This window comes from Camelina sativa, chromosome 9, assembly GCF_000633955.1.
Source record: "Camelina sativa cultivar DH55 chromosome 9, Cs, whole genome shotgun sequence".
Classification (NCBI taxonomy): domain Eukaryota; kingdom Viridiplantae; phylum Streptophyta; class Magnoliopsida; order Brassicales; family Brassicaceae; genus Camelina; species Camelina sativa.
Genome location: NC_025693.1, coordinates 14,987,603 through 15,012,764, shown reverse-complemented (window position 1 = coordinate 15,012,764; position 25,162 = coordinate 14,987,603). Strand labels below are relative to the sequence as shown.

At 36.5% G+C, this 25,162-nt stretch overlaps 3 protein-coding genes, 2 long non-coding RNA genes and 1 pseudogene across 5 annotated transcripts; 1 reads left to right on the top strand and 5 right to left on the bottom strand.

Moving 5' to 3' along the window:
- LOC104715300 (F-box protein At3g62230-like) lies at positions 483-2,447 on the bottom strand. The gene is made up of 2 exons (XM_010432717.2): positions 1,172-2,447; positions 483-829 (listed from the first exon to the last, which is right to left on the bottom strand). Exons 1-2 carry the CDS (start codon positions 2,445-2,447, stop codon positions 483-485), a joined length of 1,623 nt encoding a protein of 540 aa, XP_010431019.2.
- Positions 3,321-7,816, top strand: LOC104711034. The gene is made up of 10 exons (XM_010427702.1): positions 3,321-3,486; positions 3,728-3,825; positions 3,929-4,117; positions 4,213-4,392; positions 4,540-4,724; positions 5,134-5,229; positions 5,532-5,577; positions 5,740-5,846; positions 5,939-6,043; positions 6,140-7,816. Exons 2-10 carry the CDS (start codon positions 3,777-3,779, stop codon positions 7,487-7,489), a joined length of 2,307 nt encoding a protein of 768 aa, XP_010426004.1. The 5' UTR covers positions 3,321-3,486; positions 3,728-3,776; the 3' UTR covers positions 7,490-7,816.
- LOC104711033 (thionin-2.2-like) lies at positions 8,217-9,223 on the bottom strand. The gene is made up of 3 exons (XM_010427701.2): positions 8,820-9,223; positions 8,642-8,719; positions 8,217-8,548 (listed from the first exon to the last, which is right to left on the bottom strand). Exons 1-3 carry the CDS (start codon positions 9,058-9,060, stop codon positions 8,448-8,450), a joined length of 420 nt encoding a protein of 139 aa, XP_010426003.1. The 5' UTR covers positions 9,061-9,223; the 3' UTR covers positions 8,217-8,447.
- On the bottom strand, positions 10,974-13,762 carry LOC104711032. Its single transcript, XR_755184.2, has 5 exons — positions 13,162-13,762; positions 12,359-13,008; positions 11,878-12,264; positions 11,444-11,700; positions 10,974-11,340 (listed from the first exon to the last, which is right to left on the bottom strand). It is a non-coding gene; the product is annotated as an uncharacterized LOC104711032 (long non-coding RNA).
- Positions 15,954-18,851, bottom strand: LOC104711031 (annotated as a pseudogene).
- LOC104711030 lies at positions 23,163-24,473 on the bottom strand. The gene is made up of 2 exons (XR_755183.2): positions 24,107-24,473; positions 23,163-24,018 (listed from the first exon to the last, which is right to left on the bottom strand). It is a non-coding gene; the product is annotated as an uncharacterized LOC104711030 (long non-coding RNA).

Below are 25,162 nucleotides of genomic sequence, written 5' to 3'. Positions count from 1 at the left end.
AATGTTTGTGTTGTTCATCTACAACCTTTACATCATGTATTTATACAAAGAGAACTAGAATATCTAAACTTGGGGACCAAGATAAACTAATATGTAAATCTTCCTAAACCTTATCTAGAGAATATTAGACAATATACAATATACATATCCCAATACACGGATACGGTCAAGTCGATCCACGGCAAGTCCCATGGGTCCATACAAGTCCACCCGTTCCAGCACACGACCAACGCGAATCAGATTCTTCAGGAGCTGCAACTCATAAAATCCTCCCCAGAAGCTCCAGATCTCTAAATTTTTGAGTGTATTCTTGAAACACTGGTGAAAAATCCCAACCCTCCAATATCCGTTTGCATCGATCGGCACTCGCACCATTCGGACAGCGGCTCTAACAACGAGCTGAAAAGTCAGCGTCTCCAGATATGGACAGCTGTTGATCATGAACCTGATTCCGACGAACTCACGTGGTTCGAGAGTCGTCTTCAGCACCAATCTCCTCGTTTGCATNGTTCTGTAGCATCATCTATAAAAGACACCGTGGAACGAACACGAGGAGAGATTGAGGTGCGCAACCAACCGATAATCATCGAGTTCACACTGGTCCAAGACTCCAACTCCGAACCAAATGCTGTAGGTTTCTTAATGGATCCATCAATAAACCCAGTTTTTCTCTTAGCACGAAGAGCATTAAACATCTCGGTGGCCCACTCCGAGTAATTATCTCCACTCAACACAACGGAGGAGATCATGGAACCGGGGTTATCAGACGAAGACAATGCATAAGGCGAGACCGTGTTAGAGTCTGAAACCTTAGTCATGATAGCTTTTTCTTCACCCATCAAAAATATTGATCAACCGATCAAAGAGACAAACGGAGAAAAGAAACAAAACGAACGGAGAACAAGAAGAGAGAAAACAGAGAGACAAGAAACAAAACAGAGAGACAAAAGATCTTTCAAGCTTTTTGCTCTGATACCATGTTAAAACTAGAATCGGCCAAAGAATAGAATGTTTGTGTTGTTCATCTACAACCTTTACATCATGTATTTATACAAAGAGAACTAGAATATCTAAACTTGGGGACCAAGATAAACTAATATGTAAATCTTCCTAAACCTTATCTAGAGAATATTAGACAATATACAATATACATATCCCAATACACGGATACGGTCAAGTCGATCCACGGCAAGTCCCATGGGTCCATACAAGTCCACCCGTTCCAGCACACGACCAACGCGAATCAGATTCTTCAGGAGCTGCAACTCATAAAATCCTCCCCAGAAGCTCCAGATCTCTAAATTTTTGAGTGTATTCTTGAAACACTGGTGAAAAATCCCAACCCTCCAATATCCGTTTGCATCGATCGGCACTCGCACCATTCGGACAGCGGCTCTAACAACGAGCTGAAAAGTCAGCGTCTCCAGATATGGACAGCTGTTGATCATGAACCTGATTCCGACGAACTCACGTGGTTCGAGAGTCGTCTTCAGCACCAATCTCCTCGTTTGCATATCTGCTCTAAGCCGAAGCGGGTTGGCATTATCCTGGATCACTTGAATGAGGAAAGGACAGACAGTAACTGACTTGGCAGTAACCAAACTGCAGAGGAGGTCACAAAAATGTGTTCCTAAGCCAGCTTGGAATTGGCTCAGCCGCCCAAAGTCGAGCGACACTTCATCCATGTCTCGGTTTACGTTCCTCAACGTAAAGGAATGAACATTGCCAGCATACTTGAAGATGAGAATGCTTGGCAGATCGAGTGAAGTACCCTGCACTCCGAAGACACAGTTCTTGAACACCAGTTTGATCAACCGGTTGTTAACTCCGGTTATTGCTCCGAGACCAACGTTCCAGCAATTTTTAATCTGCAGGCACTCCAGAAGAGGTGCCTTTGGTAACAAAGACGTGATCATGGCGAGCGGCATCCACCCAAAGTAGAGGAACTCTACCGAACCTGCTACTGCAAGCCGGCATGCCAGTAACTTCAACTTCACCAGGCCGGTTAATCGGTAAAAGCTCTCCGGCATTTGAATCATGGTAGATTCAAATGATGCTTCAACTTCATCTCGGTTCACCCAAAGCCGGTCTGAGAAATCAAGAACGAGGTTCTTGACTTTCTTAGCGGCTGCGAAATCTATGAGAGTCATCATCTCCGCTTCATAACCAAGCGGCCTATGAAAGGAGAGTTCGAATGTATCAACGATCCCACCCGTGAACCTGGAAACCCAATGCAAGATGTAACCTACAAATTCCTCTCGTTTCGTATCTTCATCAAGCCACTCCGGATAGGTTTGAGTGATCACAGCCTCTTGAAATGAGACGTTTCTCGTCTCGCGACAAATATGCTTCCAGCGTTTAGATAAAACGCTGGTCCTGAGAGCTTCCTTGAACGTCAGATTGGATATAATGAGGACAAGAAGAACGTCTGGAAGATTCGAGATCATGTCGAGAGCACCTCCTGAAACCTTTGTTAGCTAGAGATTTTTGAGAAAATGATGAATGGAATCAAGAAAAGTGATTTGCTGTGTGTTTGCAGGAAAGAGTAATTTGCTGTATTCGGGGGTCAAAACATGTACTTTAATATATGCTTCTATTCTCTGATATTAACTTGGTAATTTCTTCTCTAGTTCAATATAGTTTTATTTGACTCTCTTATACATGTAAAACAATTTAGTTCATATCGATTTCTTTCCGGACATTTGCTTGCCAGATGTCGATAATACCAAATGCATACACTTTATCATAGGTGGTCAAAGAAGAAGTACAAGTATATTTCTACAAAAAGATTATGAAAGTCAAAAGATAAAATATAACTTTCCTAGCTTGCCCATTTAAGAACATGCATGTATTGATAATAGTAGATATGTGTGAAGTTATTGATTGGATTAGGGAATCAATTATAAAAAAAATTCTATGGTTAAATTATTAATATCACATTATAATTTTTTTTTTTTGGGACTTTAATCGACATCTTCACTATCGATTTTAAGATTATAATCAATTAATTATGATTTACTCTGTATATGCGATTAACGAAGTCATATAATTTTTTGATTTCGTTATTTAAAACATTTATTTAGATGAAGAACAGTATTTTTTTCTTTTTGTATAAAATACACTTCAATTATTTTTAAAAAAAAAATTATTTTATACATATATATTCATAAGACATATAATATAAATATAATAAATTGTTAATTTGCATTTCCCATGTTTTTTTGAAAAGGCGCTCCTAGCTTGGGTAATAGTAATTAACTAGTATAAAAACCTAAATAACCTAGACAATAAGTACAATTAAAAAAAAAGAAAGAAGAAGATTAACAAAGACAGCCTCCTTTTTTTTTGTCTCTCCCTCTCTCCTTCATACAAAATTGTGGGTTTCTCAGACGTGTCTCTTGCCACGGTTCCCGCAACGGGACCGTGACACCGTATCATCTCCGACTAAGTTCGTCGCCTTCTCCTCTGCCCAAAAACATTCCTCTGGTGCGTATCCCAAAATTTTATTGCTTTGCTTCAGATTTCTTGTGTTACTTATTGATCGAATCTAAAAAAAAAATTGAGTCTTTGGACTTAATATGACTCGAATGCTATAAAAAAAATGAACCTTTAGATCTTAGTTTGATAGTAATTAGGTTATGGGGATTCTTATTTGACTCCAGTCTCTTCAATCTCTTTTGATTTCGTTAATTTTGATGTGAATGGTTTCTATGTTATTTTCTTGCAGGTTTTAGTATCTCTGCTTCTTGAAAATAAGGAGTAGAGAGAGAGGTATCATGGACTCTCGAGGAAATGTATCTGACGAAATCAACGTTTCGAGTAAAGGTTAATACTTTTTTACTCTTTGCTGAAAATTTTCTTAGATTGTTTTGTGTTTATTTCAGAGTTTCTCAATCATTATTGTTTGGTTTATGGATTGGATTGTCAGCGATACGAAGGAAGGTGAAGAACGCTTTGGACATAGCGTTAACGAAATATAAGATTGATAGTTATAACTTAGTTGACCTTGATAAGGTATTAAATGATGTCTACTGCTCTTTTCGACCGGTTTCTGCTGATTACGATATTAGGAAGGAATTGGTGAGAAGCCTTAATGCTATGGCTGTTGATATCTATGGTAAAATCTAAGATTTTCTATCTTATTTAGCTTGGCTTATATCGAATGTTAGCAGAGAGGTTTTATTTATTTATTTATTTATTTTGTTCAATTAGGTGATTCAGAAGAGACGAGCCCGGTTCTTGAGGCGTATGGGTCTTTTGTGATGGATATGTATACCTCTCAGAGTGATTTGGATGTTTCTATTAACTTTTTTAACGGAACATCTGAACTTACTCGTGAAAAGAAGATCCAGATACTTAAAAGATTTGCTCAAAAGCTCCGCTCTTTGGAGGGTATGATAATTTTCTTGTTCCATTCTTGTTGCTGATTCCATTATGAGAAATGAAATTATGAATGATTATTACTTATTAGAAGCTAGCTGTTAAGGTATATGCCAACTCCCATTATTGTTTTTTATGTAACCTAAACTTCTTTTGTAGGAGAAGGGCATGTTAGGAATGTTGAATCTATCGTCACTGCTAGGGTGCCAATTGTCAAATTCTTTGATCATGGCGCTGCTGTTGAATGTGATTTGTCAGTCGAAAATAAAGACGGCATTTTGAACTCGCAGATCATTCGCATCATATCTCAAATTGATGGCAGGTTTCAAAAACTTTGTATGCTGGTAAGATTTTAAGTTCTGTTCTAATGGCTTTTGTTATCCTTATAGTACTATTGACTTGCTTGTTTTTCAACAGAATTTAGTTTTTGTTTGCAAGTTAAAAAACTATAAAAGTTTTTTCAATGACTAGAAGTTGTTAGGGTTTTAGATTTCTTGTGAGCTGCCTATGGTTTGTTGCTGTAGTTTGTTAACTCAGTGCTGATGAATTTTTCAGGACAAATTTCTCTTTACTATCTAAGTGAAGTAACCGCATGAAATTTAAAATGCTAGGGACTGTTTGGCTAACCATAGTTTTTAATTGATGAAGTATTCATATTTCAAAAGAAGCATATTGATGGTTTATTGTTAACTCAGCTTGATATGTGTAGTTGTGGTCAATATATTTACTAATGTGACTATTCTCATATGTCAGGTTAAGCATTGGGCCAAAGCACATGAAGTTAACAGTGCGCTACATCGAACCCTGAATTCTGTATCCATAACACAGCTAGTCGCTCTTCATTTACAGGTATCAACTCAGTTACTCGTGTTGGATGTCCACTAGATTATGTACATCTTATTATTCCAGTTACATTGACTTTCAGGATGCCCAAGTAGGTAGTTCGTCTGGCTGTTTAATGTGTTTCTTTTACTCTCTAAAATCAAGTTGGTTTTTACTCTCTAAAATCAAGTTGGATAAAAGTGTTAGGTTGTTTATTGTGTCATTTTAAGTTGCATGTGACTATCCAATCAGATACTCTTCAGGCTTTGAATGTTCAATGAGACAATACTTCCGAGTCTAATCTGCTTCTCCTTTGGTCTTATGCGCAGACTCAGTATCCTCCCATTTTACCTCCATTCTCTATGCTATTTAAAGGTAACATTAAAGTTCGTAAAAGAGAACAGAACACTTGTGGATTGTCAAATTTCAGATTACGTTTTTGATACTCGTCTTTCATATTCCTTTGTTATCCTTCTTTTCTTGTTTTTGCTTATATGGTTTTCCGTTATGACATTAAGTGACCCTTTTCTTTTCCAGATGGAATGGATCCTCCTAATGTGGAGAAACGGACTCAAAAGTTCTTAAACTGGGGACAGCGTAATCAGGAATCTCTGGGTAGACTGTTTGCAACATTCTTTATAAAGGTGTAATATCTTTTACCTCTAAACCCAAAGATACCAATTAAAGAACTGCAGCGCATGCTTTTGTTATAACAAAAGCATTTATGTCTTTGCAGTTACAATCTGTAGAATTCCTTTGGAGGCAAGGGCTCTGCGTCAGTGTGCTGAATGGTCTTTGGATAGCCAAAAAGTGGAAAAAATTTGGCATTGCGTCCATCAGTGTAAACTCAATGAAAACTCTATTCAGTAATATACTATATTTGCATTCTTACCTTTATTGTCTTATGTCATTAGTATTTTTCCGTGTATCTTAACAGGTTGAGGATTTTACAAATGTGTCTCAAAATGTTTCAAGGCGGGTTAATGGCGCAGGAGCCAAAAAGATATACCGCTCCATAGACAGAACCGTTGAAGACATCTTTGAATTCCTCAATGAAAAGGTCACTGGAACAGATCTCAAACACAAGTTATTTGGCCAAATTCCTGTTGTGCATCCTCCTCCTGTGGCGCCACTCAATGGAAAGACTGGGGTGTTTGGTCAACAAGATGTTGTGGAGCCTCCTCCTGTGCCGCCATTGTTAAGCCAACAAGCTGCTCTGGATCCTCCTCCCCATGTGCTGCCACTTACTGGCGCTGGAAGACATCTTAAACGCAGGAAGTTTGGCCAGCAAGCTGTTCAGCAGCCTCGTCCTTCTGTGCCGCCACCACTCAGTGGCAAGAGAGCTGGAACACATCTTAAACGTAGTAGGGCGTTTGGCCAGCAAGCTGTTGTGCAGCCTCGTCCTCCGGTGCCGCCACTCAATGACCATATCGCTAGAACACATCTCAGAGATAGGTCGATTGGCCAACAAGCTATTGTGCAGCCTCTTCCTCCTGTGCCTTCACTCAGTAGCAATATCACTGAAACACATCTCAGAGATAGGTATTTTGGCGAACAAGCAGTTGTGGAGCGTCATCCTTCTGTGCCGTCACTCAATGGCAATATCTCTGGAACATATCTTAGAGATAGGTTTTTTGGCCAGCAAGCAGTTGTGAAGCCTCGTCCTCCTGTGCCTTCACTCAATGGCCATATCTCTGGAACATATCTTAGAGATAGGTTTTTTGGCCAGCAAGAAGTTGTGGAGCCTCGTCCTTCTGTGCCTTCACTCAATGGCAATATCATTGGAACACATCTTAGTGATAGGTTTTTTGGCCAGCAATCAGTTGTGGAGCATCGCTCTCCTAGGTCGTCACTCAATGTTTACCCACAGCAACCGCATAACAACTTCAGAAACGGGTTCAACGGTCTTCCTGAAATACATTACAACAAAAGAGTTTGCTTGGGAAACGGATACAGAGCTGTAGAAGAAACAGGTCACAGGAGAGAGGAAGAGAGTTACGATGATCTCAGAGAACTCCGATACAGGTATATCGGATACTGTACTGAAACTCTCCATAGGAATGATGATAGATATAGGGGTGAAGAACCAATGCCTGTTGGACAGTGTCATGACTATAGTTTAAGAACTGGTCCGCCGCAGCCACAGCCACCATATGGTAGAGATACTTATGAGAATTTTCGTCCTCAAAACCTTTCCCAACCACCTCCACCTTATGGTAGAGATAGCTATGGGAATTTCCGTCCTCAAAACCTTCCCCAACCTCATTCTGGTCGATCGTTTTACTAGTAGGGTTTTTGGTCTGCAAAGTTAAAAACCAATCACCAACCATTATTTCAAAGATGAATATAGTAACTTCATGTTATATAATTGGCGGAGAGTACAGGTTTTGGTTACTTAGGGTTTAATTGTGGAGAAGTGGAACTACAGTTAGTTTTGGGTGATAAGAAAGTGTCATGAATGTCTGTATGCTTCTGTTTAGCTGGGATATCTGTTTAAAATTTTTATGCTGGATTCGGTTTAAATTTGGATCGGAGGATTTGTTACCAATTTTATGTAAGATTTAAGTTAAATTGCTATTATGAACTTCTGCAAGATATATCCTTTGATTTTGTATTTTTTAATCTCTCTTAGAGGAGGTTATTGGTGCTATGATTTTAATGGATTTGGAAATCCAGACAAAAATCATGTGTTATTCAATCATTGATTTTAAAATATTTATCAAAATGATGTGTTATTGGTTCTATGATTTACAAATACTTGTTAAAATCCCATGTTATTCATTTAATGATTTGTTTTTGGATTTCAAAATCCATAATATGTTTAAATGGATTTGTATGGATTTGAAAGTGTAAAATAGAAGGATTCAAATCCAAGGATAAAACATGTTATTTCAAAATCCATGTATTTGATTTCTAAAATTTACAATTCCATATGGATTTAGAAATCACCCATCCAATAACACCCCCTTAGTTTATAATTAGAATGTTTTCTTTTTCTTTCAATTCTTACATTGTAAGAGAAGGACATAATAGTTTTTATTTAAACAAGAACATGTAGAAAGGATACACAACCAACAACACATAGACAAACTGAATATTATAAGACATAAACTAACCAGAAATAGTATTAGCTAACACAAGAGTCTAGCTTTTTTTGTCATATAGAGTGACAATTATTGAAAACAGGGAAAACAACAATTTGAACACATGGATGTAGTATCTTCCCTTTGTGGATAGCCTCTCGTTTAGGCGGTTTCAAGTGCAGGCTTCACAAAGCCCTTGGTGCAGAAAATAGAACATGCCTTGGTACAATTTTCAACGGCTCCAGCCACAATTTCAGTACCATCTAGTCACCAAAATAAGATCATAATAAATGATTAATTAATCATTTTTCTATAACAACAAAAATAATAATAATATTCTTGGGGAGTCTATGTACCAGAGTTCCTGAGAGTAGTCATGGCACTGCACACTGACGAAGCACACCCTAGCTTGCAGTATTCATTTACAGCATCACCTTGAGTCACAAATCAAAAACCATGCAACTTGCATCAAAATTGGAATCCATCTATGCAACGAATAAATAGCAAAACACTAGGAAAAAAAAAACAATTTACCTGAGTTCTCGAGACGGCTGTAAATAGAGCCCGAAGGGCATCGACCATCATCATTAACTTTTTTGCAACCAGTGGACAATAAGCAAGCGAACTGAGGGATTTTTGGGGTATAATCGCAGATAGTATAGGCAGTTCTAGCATTCTGGGACGGGCAGCAGATCTTTGCTTCAACTTGAATTTGAACCATAAGCAGACTCATCATGAGCACAGTCATGAGCATAGCTGCAAATTTGCCTTCCATCTTACAATTGATGACTTGTTTGGTTACAGAATGTAAGTATAATTATAAGCTTGTATTGATGAAATGATGATGAAACAAGACTTGTTTAAATACTAGTTCTTCTACAATTTGCCCCCACAAACGTCGTTTGAGACCATTACCACATGCTCTATAGTCTTCAACAAACAGGCTTAACCACCATGCAATCACATGATATTATGTTGATTAAAGAGGAGAAGACAAAAGATGACACTGAGATCGAGTTGGTTATTTTGGTACCAACGTGTTTTAAGTGTCTTCGTTTTAACCAACTCTCTTGTGGCTGTGGAAGTTATGGGTGGGTTTCAATTTAAATATTTTGTTGGGACCAAAATGAACGTTATCTTCTGTCTCTCTTTCTTTATTTCTAGTTTTTTTCCTTGGGATCAATATATCTTCTCTGGTAAGAATTATGTTCATTACGTGGAAAAGTCAATATGGATTGGATATTAGTTTGTGCATAATACGAAAATTACAAATATCCATCGGACAAAACATACAAACACTTTAAAAAGAAAAGAAAAATATAAGGCTATAGAGAATGAGTGCAAGGATTTACGATTAGATTGATTAGCCCTAGGCACGACCCATCTTCCCTTGGCCTCCTCAGAAGGTTTGAGCAGTCGGCCTCTATTGGTTCTAATTTGTGTTTATGCGGATAAATTAATTATATCTTCACATGTCTCTTGCCTCTGAAATAGATACTTCTAAAGATTCCAATGGGACAAACCATAAACATTGGAAAATCGTATTACGAAGCTAACAGAATATAACGTATGTATTGAAAAAGGAAAATAATAATAATATAATGTATTAATTTTATCTTTTATTGCAACGTTGTTATTTACCATTTGATTTTCCCATTCAAAATTAACAATCCAAGTAGTAGACGACAAAGTATGTTAAAAGAGTATAAAGAGATCCAAATTTAAAGAGATGTTTAACTGTAAACCGTTTATTTACAAGCCTTCCATACATGTTTATTCTAGCTTCCCTACGAGCATCTTTCTTAGCTAGATTCAAGTCTTTGTATCCTTGCTCGAACTTGGCTTCATCCTCTGGAGTGAAGAAGGCTACTTCCATTTGACCTAGCTCTACATACCGTTGCTCCAGTAAAGAGATTAGAGACCTATCGGCCATCTCCGTGTCCATCTTTTGGTATGGAGTTTTCAGCAAGTAGTCGTCTATTCCCCCTGCTTTGTCGATGCATCGGAGAGCGTGTGTTGTTACTTTTACTTTTAATGTGACGACGGTCGTACATTTAACTAGCATTTGTGCCGACATCCTATTATGTAAGTACATTCAACGAACAACCTACAAGATCACTTGGTTCACATTATCATTTTCTATTTGCTTTATTTAATTACTCCTCCAGATTTTTGACATTTAGCCATTAAATTTGCAGTTATCTCATAACTCCATTTTTAATTGTCGAATTTCCCATTAGCTATTAATTTCGTTCTATTTAAAATTTATAAAATCTTGTTGACAAAAATCCTTATACCTACCTATTCAAAAATTGTTATATTCGACCTAAAATCAGAAAACTATAACGGCTAAACCGTTGAGAAGGAAGTGACAAGAAGTAGAAAGTAAAGAATAAGTTTGGATTATATAGATATGTTTCAAACCATAAATTTCTGCCCATTGATGACATTATATATGAAAGATTAATCAATTTATATGCTTGAACATTTTCTTAATCAGAATCTAAGATTCGGCGTAGCTAAGTCAGGCATATGTTGTTATCGTCATGATATGAGCTGATTGTAAGAAAATAATTTTGTTAAAACAATAAAAATAAAAAGTGACAAGAAGAAGAACACAATAGTTTTTTTTATTTAGATGAGAACAAGTAGAAAGGATACACAACGTTTTACGACATAACCAACACATAGACAAAATGAAAATAGTAATAAACATTAAAAAACCAGAAATAGTAGGAGCTAACACAAGAGTCTAGCATTTTTTGTCATATAGACTGACAATTATTGAAAACAGGGAAAAGAACACTTTGAACATGAACGTATCACTCAGGTTAAAAGAAGGAGATTTAAACACAGCTTATTTCCATCGCATCACTCAGATTCGCAATGCCTTCAATGCCATCAGAGCCTTCTCCACGCCTGCAGAGAACTCAGTTGATGATCCAATAGAAATGAGCAGAATCGCGGTCAGCCACTTCCAGTCTCTGAGTCTTCATGCAACCACTCTCAATTGGACCGGTTTGGATTCAAGCCATCATTTCATACCGCTGTCCACCTGAACTTAAATCTTCAATGGTGAGATCACCTACTATTGATGAAATCACAAGAGCAATGTTCAAACTAAACGCAAACAAGGCGCCAGGACCATATGGATTTACCTCTGCGTTTTATAAAGCCGCATGGGGTGTACTAGGGTCAGAGGTCACAATGAGCATCTTGAAATTCTTCCAAACTGGTTTCCTCCCTGCTGCGGTCAAAGCCACTACACTTGCCTTGATCCCAAAGTTTTCAGGAGCATCTCTCATCTCGGATTTTAGGCCGATATCCTGCCTAAATACACTATACAAGGTTATCTCTAAGCTCCTGGTAGCAAGACTAAAACCGGCTCTTCCTGATCTTGTCCAGAGAAACCAGACTGCATTTATCAAGGGTAGACTGTTAGTGGAGAACACCTTGGTGGCTGCAGAACTTGTCAATGGTTATCAGAAGGAAAAAGGACCCAAAAGGATCACTATTAAGGTGGATATAGCAAAAGCATTTGATACAATCAGATGGGAATTCATATTTACTTGTCTAAGAGCGATAGAAGTACCTGAACTTTATCTTCAATGGCTTAGAGCTTGCATTTGCACTCCTTCTTTCTCAGTGGGATTCAATGGTCATGTTCATGGCTACTTCAAAAGTAAGAGGGGGCTCCGACAAGGTGACCCTCTCTCTCCTTACTTATTTGTTCTTGCTTTAAACTGCCTCTCTGCCATGTTAGATCAAGCTGCAGAAGAAGGAAAATTTCAGTATCATCACAACTGTCATGACCTAAAGCTAATACACCTATGTTTTGCTGATGATCTCCTTATTTTCATTGACGGATCCTTATCTTCTGTGCAATCAGTTCTTCGCATCCTTAAGGATTTTGAGGATGCTTCTGGCCTGGCTATTAGTTTACCGAAGACAAGCTTTTTCTCCTCAGGACTATTTCCATCTGAAATAGAACAGATAACGGCAGTCACAGGGATTTCGCATGGTCAACTACCAATCCGCTACTTGGGAATCCTTCTATGCACGAAAAAACTTACCTTATTGGACTGTGCGCCACTGATTCAGAAGGTAAAAAGCAGTTTCAATGCTTGGTCCACAAAGACGCTCTCATTTGCCGGAAGGCTACAACTCATCAACACGGTGATAGCTGGACTTACAAACTTTTGGTGCTCTGCTTTTCTTCTGCCAAAGAAATGCATAACAATCCTGAACTCCTTAACTGGAGCTTTCTTGTGGAAGGGCACAACAGAGGGTCACCACTCGGCTTGCGTGGCTTAGGATGTTGTCACAACTACAAAATCAGAAGGAGGATTAGGCATTCGTAACTTGAACATATGGAATAAAGCGTGCATGATAAAACTTATCTGGATGATTTTCTTTCCGTCAGGATCAGTGTGGGTCGCTTGGTTCAAAAAAGCGGTTCTCTCGAACAACCTTAGCAACTTCTGGACACGGAAGAGAAATGCAAAGTTCTCTTGGCTAGCGAACAAGCTTTTAGAGCTAAGAGAAGAGATTTACACCTGGATTAAGGTGAAGGTGGGAAATGGACGAAACTGTCGTTTTTGGAGTGACCATTGGTGTAGTCTCGGTAGGATGTCGACCCATCTTAGTGCTGAAAGACCACTGGGAATCCCGATGCAATCAACCTTAGCTGATCTATGGAGACACGGTTCATGGAGGGTTCCACCTGCACGGTCAGAAAACAAGGTTAGTTACCTCATTGAACTATCAGATTTACAACTAACAAACGAGGACGACAAATATATCTAGTGGATAAATGATCAACAAAAAGATTCTCAATCAACTGGGAAGATCTACTCAGCTCTGAAAGGAAACATACCTAAGGTCCCATGGCACAAGACTGTCTGGTATTCTAGAGGAATTCCAAAGCATAGCTTCCTCACCTGGCTTGTTGTGCTGAATAGATGTCCAACGCGTGATAGACTCCGATCGTGGGGTTTACAAACTAGCCCCACTTGTCTGCTCTGCCACTCTGCGGATGAGAGTCGAGATCACCTTTTCTTTGACTGTCCATTCAGTTGGACCATTTGGAACACTATATCTAATTGATGCTCTCATACTCCACAGCGTTCTTGGTCAGGATCTCTTCAGAGTCTCATCAACTTCAGGGGCACCCGCGAGGCCAAGATTCTACTTCTTACATCCTGGCAAGCTACGATCTACAATCTCTGGACTGAGCGAAACCATTGACTTCACCGGAATAGCTTCAAGACAGCTGATACTCTTCTCACCTTGATCGACTCTCTTGTGCGGAATAGTGCCCTGAGTTTCCGCGACTCAAACCCGACTCTCTCTTCAAACATCCTCTTGCTCTGATTTGCAGGATCTATCTAGATCACTCATATGAAGAAAACCCTAATCGCCGCACATCGTCTCTTCTGTTTCTCTCGACACCATTACACTCTCAATCAATGCCGTGCAACGTTAGTGGTTTGAAGTGGTTATGATGCCTAACCGTTTTCCTGGTTCAATTCTAACTATTTGGTTCAAGTCTGGTTCTAAATCAACTATGAGTTCTATTTGGTTTTAACTTTACATTTTCTTGGGTTTCCAATATTGGGCTTCCGCTCTGTAAACTTTTTGGTCCTATGCTTTAAATTTGAATATCTTTTAACAAAAAGAAAAAAAATAAAAACGTATCTTCGCTTTGTGGGATATCCTCTCGTTTAGGCAGTTTCAAGTGGCTTCACAAAGCCCTTGGTGCATAGAATAGAACATGCTTTGGTACATTTTTCAACGGCTCCACCCAATATTTCACTAGCATCTAATCATCAAAACAAGATCAGAATGAATTATTAATTAATCACTTAATTTTTCCAACAACAATAATCTTGGGGAATCTATTTACCAGAGTTCTTGAAAGTAGTCATGGCACTGCACACAGAGGAAGCACACCCTAGCTTGCAGTATTCATTGGCAGCATCACCTTAAGTCACAAATCAAAATCCATGCAACTTGCATCAAAATTGGAATTCATCTTTGTAACGAATAGATAAAGAATACATTAGAAGAAAAAAGAAAAAAAATCAATTTACGTGATTTCTCGAGACGGTTGTAAATAGAGCCCGAAGGGCATCGACCATCATCAGAAACTTTTGTGCATCCAGTGGAATATAAACAAATGAACTGGGGGATTTTTTTGGGAAAATCGCAGACAATATAGGCATCTCTAGCAAGTTGGGACGGGCAGCAAATCTTTGCTTCAACTTGAATTTGCGCTATGACCAGACTCATCATGAGCACAGTTAAAACTACAATTTTGCCTTCCATCTTACAATTGATGACTTGTTTGGTTACAAAATGTAAGTAGAGAAAACACTAACAATTATAATTAAGCTTTTATTGATGAAATGATGATGAAACAAGACTTGCATAATGTTAGATTTATGATATCTCTAACTCCAATTGCACAACTAACCGATTACAAACTAACTGATAAGAACATAGAGAGAACAGAGAGAGACTAGCACATCACTAGCTCAGCTCCCAACACACCATAAGAGAGAGACTAGCACATCACTAGCTCACCTCTCCAAACACAAGCACATCGCTTGACCAATCTTCACAATATTCAACATTAAGCATAATGAAGAAGAAGAGCTTCACATCTCTTTTAAGCTGATCCCGTAATGGCCAAGCTTCATCCTCGATTAGAGTCTTTCCTCTCTTCTGGTCCACGTCATCCTCTTCTTTACTTACTTACTTCTCACTTGGCACAAGCCTTCTCCTACTCAAGATATTAGTTTTCTTCTTCTTTATGTAATACGATGATGAATCGTATCACATAAATACTAGTTCTTCTACAATTTGCCACCACAAACTTCGTTTGAGACCATTATCACATGTTCTATAGTCTTCAACAAACTGGATTGACCACGCAATCACATGATATTTTCTTGATTGAAGAGGAGAAGACAAATAATTAGATAGAGCTAGATCCAGTTAGTTATTTTTGGTGCAAACGTGTTTTAACTTTGAAGTTTCTTTGTTTTAACCAACTCTCTTGTGGCTGTGGTCTGTGGAGGTTGTGTTTGAATATTTTGTTGGGACAAACATGAACGTTACGTTATTTTCTCTCTTTCTTTTTTTTTGGGGATCAATCTATCTTCTCTAGTAAGAATTATGCTCATTACGTGGAAAAATCCATATGGATTGGATGTTTGTTTGTGCATATATAATACGAAAATTACCATTTTAGAAAAACATACACTTAGAATAACATAAGGCTATAGAGAAGGAGGCCAAGGATTTGCAATTAGATTTGAGCAGCCCTAATGATCGGTGGACGAAATCAGCCAACTCCACATCTTTCTCGACCACCACGACTCATCTTCCCGTGGCCTCCTTGGACAAGGATGGTCAACTCCATCTCTTGTTGAGCCTTTTCAGAAGGTTTGAGGAGTCGATCAGCCTCGCCTCTTTGGGTTCTTTGTGTTGATGCGGTTGGTTAAATCCAAGCTAACAGAAAGTATTTAAATGGTATAAAAAGAATAATGTATATTTTCTTTAATAATAATGTTGTTTTGTAATCACAAATGCAGTTCTGTGTAAGATTCAACCAAATTTTATGCAAGATATATACAATAATCAGGGCCTTAGGTACCAACTTAATACCAACATAATGACTTTTCGATTTAGTAACGTAATCACTCACTATCGTGAAGACCACAATATGTTAAAAGTTGAATAAAATCTTAAAACAGTCGAGAAACCATAGTGCAAAATAATGACTTCTCGATTCAATAATGTTCACTACTTTGGCCAATATGTTAAAAATTGAATAAAATCTTTAATCTGACAATAAATACTTGGGACTGGCCAGAAGAAATGAGAGTGACCTAACTCATCAAAGTAAGCTTTGCTTCTTGGACTCTCTTGTCACAATGAAATCAACTGCTTCCTCGACGGTGTCAACTACCTGAAGAAGGTTAAACAGTTTCGTATGAACATTAACTCGGGGAATAATAATAAACTTCTTGTAAAGGTTAAGTGATGATGTTACTTACCAGATCAGCAGGAAATTCAGCATGGTTATCTTTCCCTTTGAAAACTCCTGTTCTTGTTAAGATTGAGAACCAAGGACTCCCGGCCTGTCACACAGAGTTACGTTTACCAGATTACTAATGGTTCAAGGTAAAGATCAGAGTAATGTTTTATGGCGAGATGACCAACTCTAGTCTTGAGAGAAAGAGCACAAAACCTGCCGTGCGCCTCTGATGTCGATTTTAGGGTTGTCCCCGATCATATATAGTGTCCTGAAGTGGTGACTTCCTTCAGTTGAAGAATTAGGGGATATAGCTATTTCTTTCAGAACATCTTCAGCATTCTTAAACACAAACGGATTTGGTTTGCCAAAAGATGTGTACTCCAGAGGGTTATCATGGATTCTGCAAGTATGTATCCAAACTCAATCATGCAAAACTGAATTGGACAAATGAGGAAAAATATCACATGTATTAAGCCTTTAAAGACTAGTCTCGTGTTTCCTTTCATATGGAAGGCGTGTGCTTGATTGGGTATTATTACCTGTTGAAGATTGATTCTAATGCGATTCTAAAAGCTCCCATGCCAAGACGTTCAGTAGGAAACGCAGTCTGCCTTTGTTTCACAATGTATTAGTATCCCATATAGTAATATTTCAAAAGAATGGAGACACAAGAACAGATTCACCAGAACCTGGTAGTCTAAATCGTCACTGGCAAAGTACAAATGAGGTTGAGGTCCAATTTCTTTCCCAGGAAGCCCTCCAGTTCGTAAAATGTCACAAAGAACCTGACCAATAGCATCAATCAGTATTTTATAACTGTGAGCACCAAAACTTCTAACGTATGTCTGCATGCCCCAACCAAAACTATGAGAATCTACCGCCACGAACCATTTACAATGTGTTTTATATCTTTTGCTCCACATAACCGTGAAGCCAATGATATGAAACTACAAACCTCTACTTGGCCATATTTATTACGATGCGTGCTTATGATATTTTTTTTCAACCAAAAGAATGAAAATATGAAGAAAAAAATAATGTAATTTGAACCGCAAAGGGGAATGAGAAACCTGGATGTCTCGGCTCCAATCGACTGGATCACTAACTATAAATGCTGCCTGAACTCTTTGGGTTAGAATACTTTCTCTTGATCTAAGCTCCTTGTGACCATCATCATGTCCGATCATCAATTTCTTATATGGCGCCAAGGGATCAATGTTGTCAAAGTAAGAGGCATATTCGTCCATTGAAATGAGTTTCTGAAAACACATGCACATATATAATCACCTGAATAGTAAACCACAAACAAACGAAAATCAGAAAACTCAAGAAAGATCCCTGGAGCTTACTTGAAACCATAATTAGACATCACCGCGGCAGGTTCCCCTTTTCCAGCTGCAACAACGAGCTCATTTCCAAACCTGGTCCAAGCAAAATCAATTAACCAACTTTCTGACAAAACCAAGGAATATAGAAGTGATAATATTTCTTATAGTATAGTTTGCAAAGTCATGTTCCTTATGTAAAAATTGATTATTCATGTTGTAACTGATTAACCTTTTAAAAATTACTCGAGGTTAAAATGTAAGGCCAGATGTTGCAATACGGTTTAATCTATGTAACTATACCTGTTCACTAGCTTCCGAAAAGGTGAATGTCCTTGTAACATCTGCAGCATGAACATGTCGATGAAATTTACATCAAAAGCGTTACAATTTACTCAAACTAGCTTGCCTTATTACTGTAACACCTACAGAAAGATAATAAAAATGAAGTGATGTGACAAGGTTTCAACCTGCAATGGAGAAACATGAACACCTAACAAATGACTCATCTCAGAGGCCCGTTTAGATTCAGGCAAGCCACCTCCTGCCATAACCAATGAAAACTTGTAGATGAGAAACAAAAAAAATCCAAGAAATAATTTTTGAGACGGTCCAAAATCTTAAGTATCTTTAAAAGCTATCCTATAGTTAAAGGCTCTCTCACCATTAGTCAAGAATAAGAAAGGTATCTTCAAAGCACCTGCAAAAGAAACCCTCAAAACTCATCAAAGGCAGATACAACTCTATACAAAAATCTAACACAGTTCCAAAAGCTTAATTGCAAAATAGAACTAAGCAACTTGTATAAATCAATCACGCAAGAGAGAGTGTATACCGGAATCATCGTAGAGTCGTCGGAGAGCGCTAGGAGATCCACCGACGGGAGAGGAACCGAGAAGAATAACTCCATCGATATCGAACGCAATGCCAAAAGACGAGCTGTGTTTTTTNTTTTTTTTTTTTTTTTTTTGGGGTCAGAATCAGAAGAAGAGAGGCAATTATGGAATAACGCAGCAGCGGGAGAGGAGAGAGGAGAACTCACCGAGTCGATTCCGGTGAGATGATGTTAGAGAAGAAACGAGACTGTGATCGGAGATTAAAATCTCGCCGCCGCAGCGAGTTTCTAGCTAAGATTCGGAGATGATTCATTTTTTTTTTTTTTTACCGAATCTAAAACGCCGGCGGCGAATAGTAATAAAACATTTGGGAGACCCTCTCTTTAATAATAACAGTTTAAGCCATATACTTATATTTATTACTACATTCTATTTCAAATTCTTATTCTATTCAATTTCACCCCTCATTTTACATCAGATTTGTTTGACATTCATCAAAATCATATATTTACATATCCAAATTAAAATTAAATAAAATCAAAACAGGTAATTTTTTTTTAATAAGCATCTGTATTTTACAAATATACAAAAGTATTTACATTCCCCCCCCCCCCTCCCATACTTTATACAACACAGTAAATTAAAATTCTCATTTATTTACTCCTAAAAAGTTTATATATATAGTAACAAAACATCTTCAAAAGAACCGGAAGCCAACAATTACATTACATTAATACATTATATACAAGATTCTCAAATTAATTTTGAAGATCTGACGATAAGAAATTTTATGGAAGATGAATCTGACATAAATATCAGACACTGCAGTTCAAGTTGCGGCTTAGTTACTAGTTAGCCTCCTCTCTTCTTGTTGTTGTTGTTGCTCTGTGTCCATGATCCGACCAGATCGCGAGCAATCATGATCTTGATTTGGCCTCTTTTTGGAGGAACGGTTTGTTCCCCTCTTCTAGAGCTGCAAGAAAATAGAAGCTCCATGGTCGTAATAGTATCTAAGATATATAAATATGTGTGCAAAAAGAAAAGATATCAAAAGAGTGAAGCAGAGAAGAAGCCAATCCCAACGCGATGAAACTAGAGAGACCGAGGCTTAGTTAAATAGTCCCACATGACTCCTAGAGTCACAGACCAGTTCTTTTCATGACCAATTCTTTTAACTTGCAGAGCAAGCTACATAGGGTTAATTTTGGTATAATTAACTCATTAACATGTGTGATCTAGGTGGCAATGAAAGGTTTTATTATTGGTTAATAGATGTGGCAATGGAGAGATACCTCTGAATGTATGTGGTGGTCACTTTCGTAAACGCGCTACTACAATCGTTGTCATTGACTTACTGTTCATAAGACCGTGGGTTGTAGAATTAATCCTTAAGATGTAAACAATTTTTAATTAACTATTTTACAATAATTAAAGCCACTATGTCTAGACAATATTGAGATTCATAAGCAGACATGACACAGTATTCGTAACTCTCCATATATATGTATATTATTATTACAACAAATATTTTACAAGCCAACCAAAACTTTTTACAGACTAAATGATGATCTCAGATTACAATAATGCATCTTACAAAGTACTATGTACATAAGTAACATTAAAAACAATCCAAAAAAAAAAAGCTATGTTACATAATTATTTACAATCTTGCTGCCTCTTCCAAAGTGAAACGATCGAAGCCGTGGATTTGAGGAGTTTGCGCACGATCATACTCTTGACCTGTCCTCTTCTCGGAGGAAGCCATTGCTTGGTTCTCCTAGAGCTGTTGTTGGGAGACAATAACTCCATTATTTTACATGTATGTCGAAAGTGAGAACTGTGAAAGAGAGACTAGAGGGAGTGAGGTGATCTGAAAGTGAGAAAGTGTTATTTATAAGAGAGTCGAGAGAGAAGAGAAAAAGTTTTGGTTTGGTTTTCCCTTGGTCGTTATAGTATTTAAGATATATAAATAAATATGAGGCAGCGAAGAAGCCAATTCCAATGCGATGAAACTAGAGAGACTGAGGCTTAGTTAAATAAATAGCCCCACATGACCAATTCTTTAACTTGCAGAGTAAGCTACGTAGGGTTAATTTTGGTAATTAACTCATTAACATGTGTGATCTAGAAGGTAATAAAAAGTTTTTATTGAATATATGTGGCAATGGAGAGACACGTCTTATATACTATACATCTTACTCCAAAGTCCAAACTCTATATTTGGAGTAAAATCATCTCTAATGGTATTCTACTTCTAGAATAAAATTTTTTATTTACAAAGTATTCTCTCAATTATCATATCTTACCATTTTACTAGATTAAAATCCGTGCTAAAGCACGGATTGAAATTCATTTTATTTATATTGTAATTTTTAAATAAAATATAATTTATGTGATTGTTTTTAAAGTTTTTTTGGATAAAATATTATGCAATAAAATCATATGCTAAATATGAGGACTTGAAAAAAACACCTATTTTGTAAGTTTTATATTGTTAATGATTCTAGATAATTACCCGTGCTATAACACTGGTTATATTCTACATCATGACTTGAATTCATTATAAGACATAATTTTGTGAATTTAGTTTTCAAAAAGTGAGTTATTATATTATGAGTAATTTAATATATTGTTATACTTTTGTTTTAATATACTTATGTTTTTGAAATTCTTTCGTATTATACATATTATTGGCATATAAGTATACAAACCAATTTTAGATTGTTTATAGTTTCTAACTTTTAAATCAAGTTTCAATATTCTAAAATATTAAATTATTTAAAGTTTATTATATTATATAAAATTATAAAATTCAACAAAAAGAATGAAATTGAATTTAAATATTCAAATTTTGACCCATTACTCAGTAAAATTTTTAATTCAATAGATATTACTTTTAAAGAATAATATTACTAAATTTTGAATATTTTATAGATTGAATTATTTATATTTGTTTTTAAAAATTCAACTTATGGTATATCCAGAAATAAAACTATTTTTTAATTATAATAAATAATATGATAATTTATTTGTTTCACAAAATAGACTCATATATAAAAAGAGCGGTGAAGTATAGTAATAATTAACAAATTAATATGTTAAGCTAGATATCAAAATATTTTTATTTGATGAATAATTCAATAAAGGAAATTAATATGGTAAGTTAGATGATACCAAATGATTCTCTAGAATATTCTTTTTAAGATTTTTGGAAACAATAAATCCAAACTATACAAATAATATAAAACTTAATGTATAACCTATTTATAACCAACTTATTAAAATTATATATTCTACAAAACAATGTTATGTACTTCCGTTTTATTATATTGAGGATATCTAAACAAAATTATATTTATATAATTTTATATTAAAAAGAAATCTATGAAATTGATTTAAAATTGAAAATACAACAATAACATATATTTAATTTAGAAAATATGATGACATAACAAACAATAAATATAAAATACATAACTAGTGCCACAAGTTTAATTTTAATGATATTTTAATTTTATTAATTTTTGTTAAAATAAAATAAGTGGACATGATAATTTGTAGATTTTAAAACTAAAATATTATCTTAGAAATTAAAAATAAAATAAAAAAATAAAATACTAGTAAATTTAAAATACTTGTTTTAGAATAAGAAATAGAGCAAGCATTGGAATAAATTCATACTTTATTTTTAAAGATCTTTATATTTAAAGTAAAATATAGAGGCAACCATTGGAGTATGTGATTACTTTCGTAAACGCGCTACTACAGTCCGTTGTCTTACTCTTCATAAGACCTTAGTTACATGTAAACAATTTTTAATTAAAATATTTTACAATAATTACAAGCCAATATGTCTAGACAAAGATAATATTGAGATTCATAAGCAGACATGAGACATGTAAATTCGTAACTCTCTATATGTATTATTATTACAGCAAATATTTTACAAGCCCACCAAAACTTTTTACATACATGATGATCTCAGATTACATGCATCTTAACAAAGTAACATTAATAACAGTCCCAAAAAAAAAAGCCTATGTACATAATTATTTATAATCTTGTCTCTTCCATAGTGAAACGATCGAAGCCGTCGATTTGAGGAGTTTGCGCACGATCATAGTCTTGACCAGTCCTCTTCTCGGAGGAAGCAATTGCTTAGTTCTCCTAGAGCTGTTGTTGGGAGACAATAACTCCATTATTATAAATATATGTCAAAAGTGAGAATTGTGAAAGAGAGACTAGAGGGAGTGAGGTGGTCTGAAAGTGAGAAAGTGTTATTTATAGAGACAGAAGAGAAAGAGTGTTGGTTTGGTTTTCCCTTGGTCGCCAAGTAACATTTTTTATGGTCAGGGAGTATTTTTGGTTATTATAAGAGAACGTGTGGGAGAAGCATATTTGACAATATAAATATATATTCTCGTAAGATACATACACAGCAACAATAAACAGAGTTTATCTGATACTATAATTTAGTTACTACAGATTCGTAACGAATAATTTTTGTAGACAATTAAACTGATGTGAGATATGATTTTTAAAAAGTAACTTGCAGTAGAGTTTAAGTGGTATTAATTAAGAGAGTACATGAATAATTTGGTTTTTGGTTTATAAATAAATATATCCGAACGAATTCATTCATCAAAACGAAAAACATCTTACGAGCAACATATGTTTTTTTTGTCATCTGATGTTGTTATTGATAATAAACTTGAAGGATACATAAAATACAAACTTAAGCCGGCGAAACACATAAATATCCCCGGAATCTAAAGCCCAAACAAGGGAGGCTAAGCTGACGGATGAAAGAAAAGTCCCCGGAAACTAAACTGAAAGCAAGAACCATTAAACATACAAAGCAGAAATTATAAGCCTCAACTCAAAAGAAATTGCAACCAAAGTTTAAAAAGAAAAACAACAAGACTTCAATCTTCTGAGACGCTAGCTCAAAGTTCACCAAATCAACTTCTTCTTCTGAAAATCCTAAGAATGAGATTTATCCTTGATGCCCTCGGCAAACCAAAGATAACAACCGCTTCCTCCTATCAAGATGAGAGCCGACCTCTCCAAACCGAGCCCAAGACCTTCATAACCCGGCAAGTGAGACCTTAGAGGAACCTCAACCACTCCCGGATGCGACGACGATAACGACACACGCGCCACCCAATTACGCATAGATAGAAGTCTACAAAACACTTTCAGATCTCTACCCGATCTGCAAAGCAAAGACAAGGAGCCAAACCTAACCACCCGAGATAACCCTTCTTGCGAACAAGAACACCATCAAAACAAGCCAGCTACCATTCACTGCAATCTCCACCCCGAATTGGAAGATCTGTCAACTTTGAAACTAGCATCAACTTCAGACAAATCAAAGCAACTGGAGCAACCCAGATGAAAACCAAAGGCTGAACCAAGGAGAGATAGAGCAAGCGAAAAGATGAAAGCTTGAGGGAAACTAACGAGAGACCACCCAAAACCACATCAGCGGCATAGAGACGATGAAAAGCACAAAAGCAGATATTGATCTAGATCGAGAAAAGTAAAGAGGATAGATTTATTAGACAAACCACACCGTGGATCAACCAGATCTGGCATCACCCTCTCTGAACTAACCTCGAAACGAATAGATCTGACCCACCTCGACCGCTTCCGCAAAGACCACCCTTTCACCACCCGAGTTCACCAGCAACTCTTCTAACAAAGGCCAAAATTCCGCAAACATAGCTAACAACAAACAAGAGAATGACAGGAAAAGAACTAGAGAGCCTTCTCACAGCGCCGTGGTGGCCGCTGGAGAGGCAAGGCTGAGAAAACGAGTCTGTGGCGGCTTGACCTAATCGCCCTTTAGAGAGAATAAAAAGGAGAGAAAATTCTTGAAAAGGAAAAAAAAGGGTAATAGCGAGCCTTACGAGCAACGTACGTATAAGTTATATATTTACAGAAACAAATATTTTATAAGCTGCAAAATAAAACATGTTAGTCTAGTTTATTCAGTGATACAAATTTAGTGATATTATTTTCTAGATTTGTAATCTCAATATCAACTATTGTAATGTGAACACATTCAACTTGAGTGCTGTGGTCACTTTCAGATATGGGACCACTCTGACCCAAAATGTTGGCTTTGGTTCAACAATTGCTTAAAAGTGTGAAAGATACACGCCATATGAATGTAGAAGTATAAGAATGTATAGAATATTCTAGAGTATATTTGTTAATAATTACAATATCTTTATATATAGAAACTAGGTTAATTAGCTTATCATTCTATTCCCCTATATAAACATATGTAATTCATTATAATCATTATGAGAGTCAATATACAATTCTTCCATTCCTAAACTCTCATCAATCTTTAATATGGTATCAGAGCAGGTTTGCTCCCGAGTTTTGATCTAACGATCAAACTCGTTTTTTTTTATTTTCTGTTAAGCCAAGTGCTTCCTCAATTCAAGTTCAGCATGGACCTCTGAATCTAAGCTATCAAGCTTCTTTTTATTCAAGTCTATCATCACAGACCTCTGAATCAAGCCATAGTGCTTCCACATTCAAGTTCATCATGAACCTTTGAATCTAAGTTTTCGAGCTTCTCTTTATTCCAGATCTCTCATCATAGATCTCTGAATCTAATCTAAGCCAAGTGCTTTTCTTTTTGCTTTGTTTTTTTAA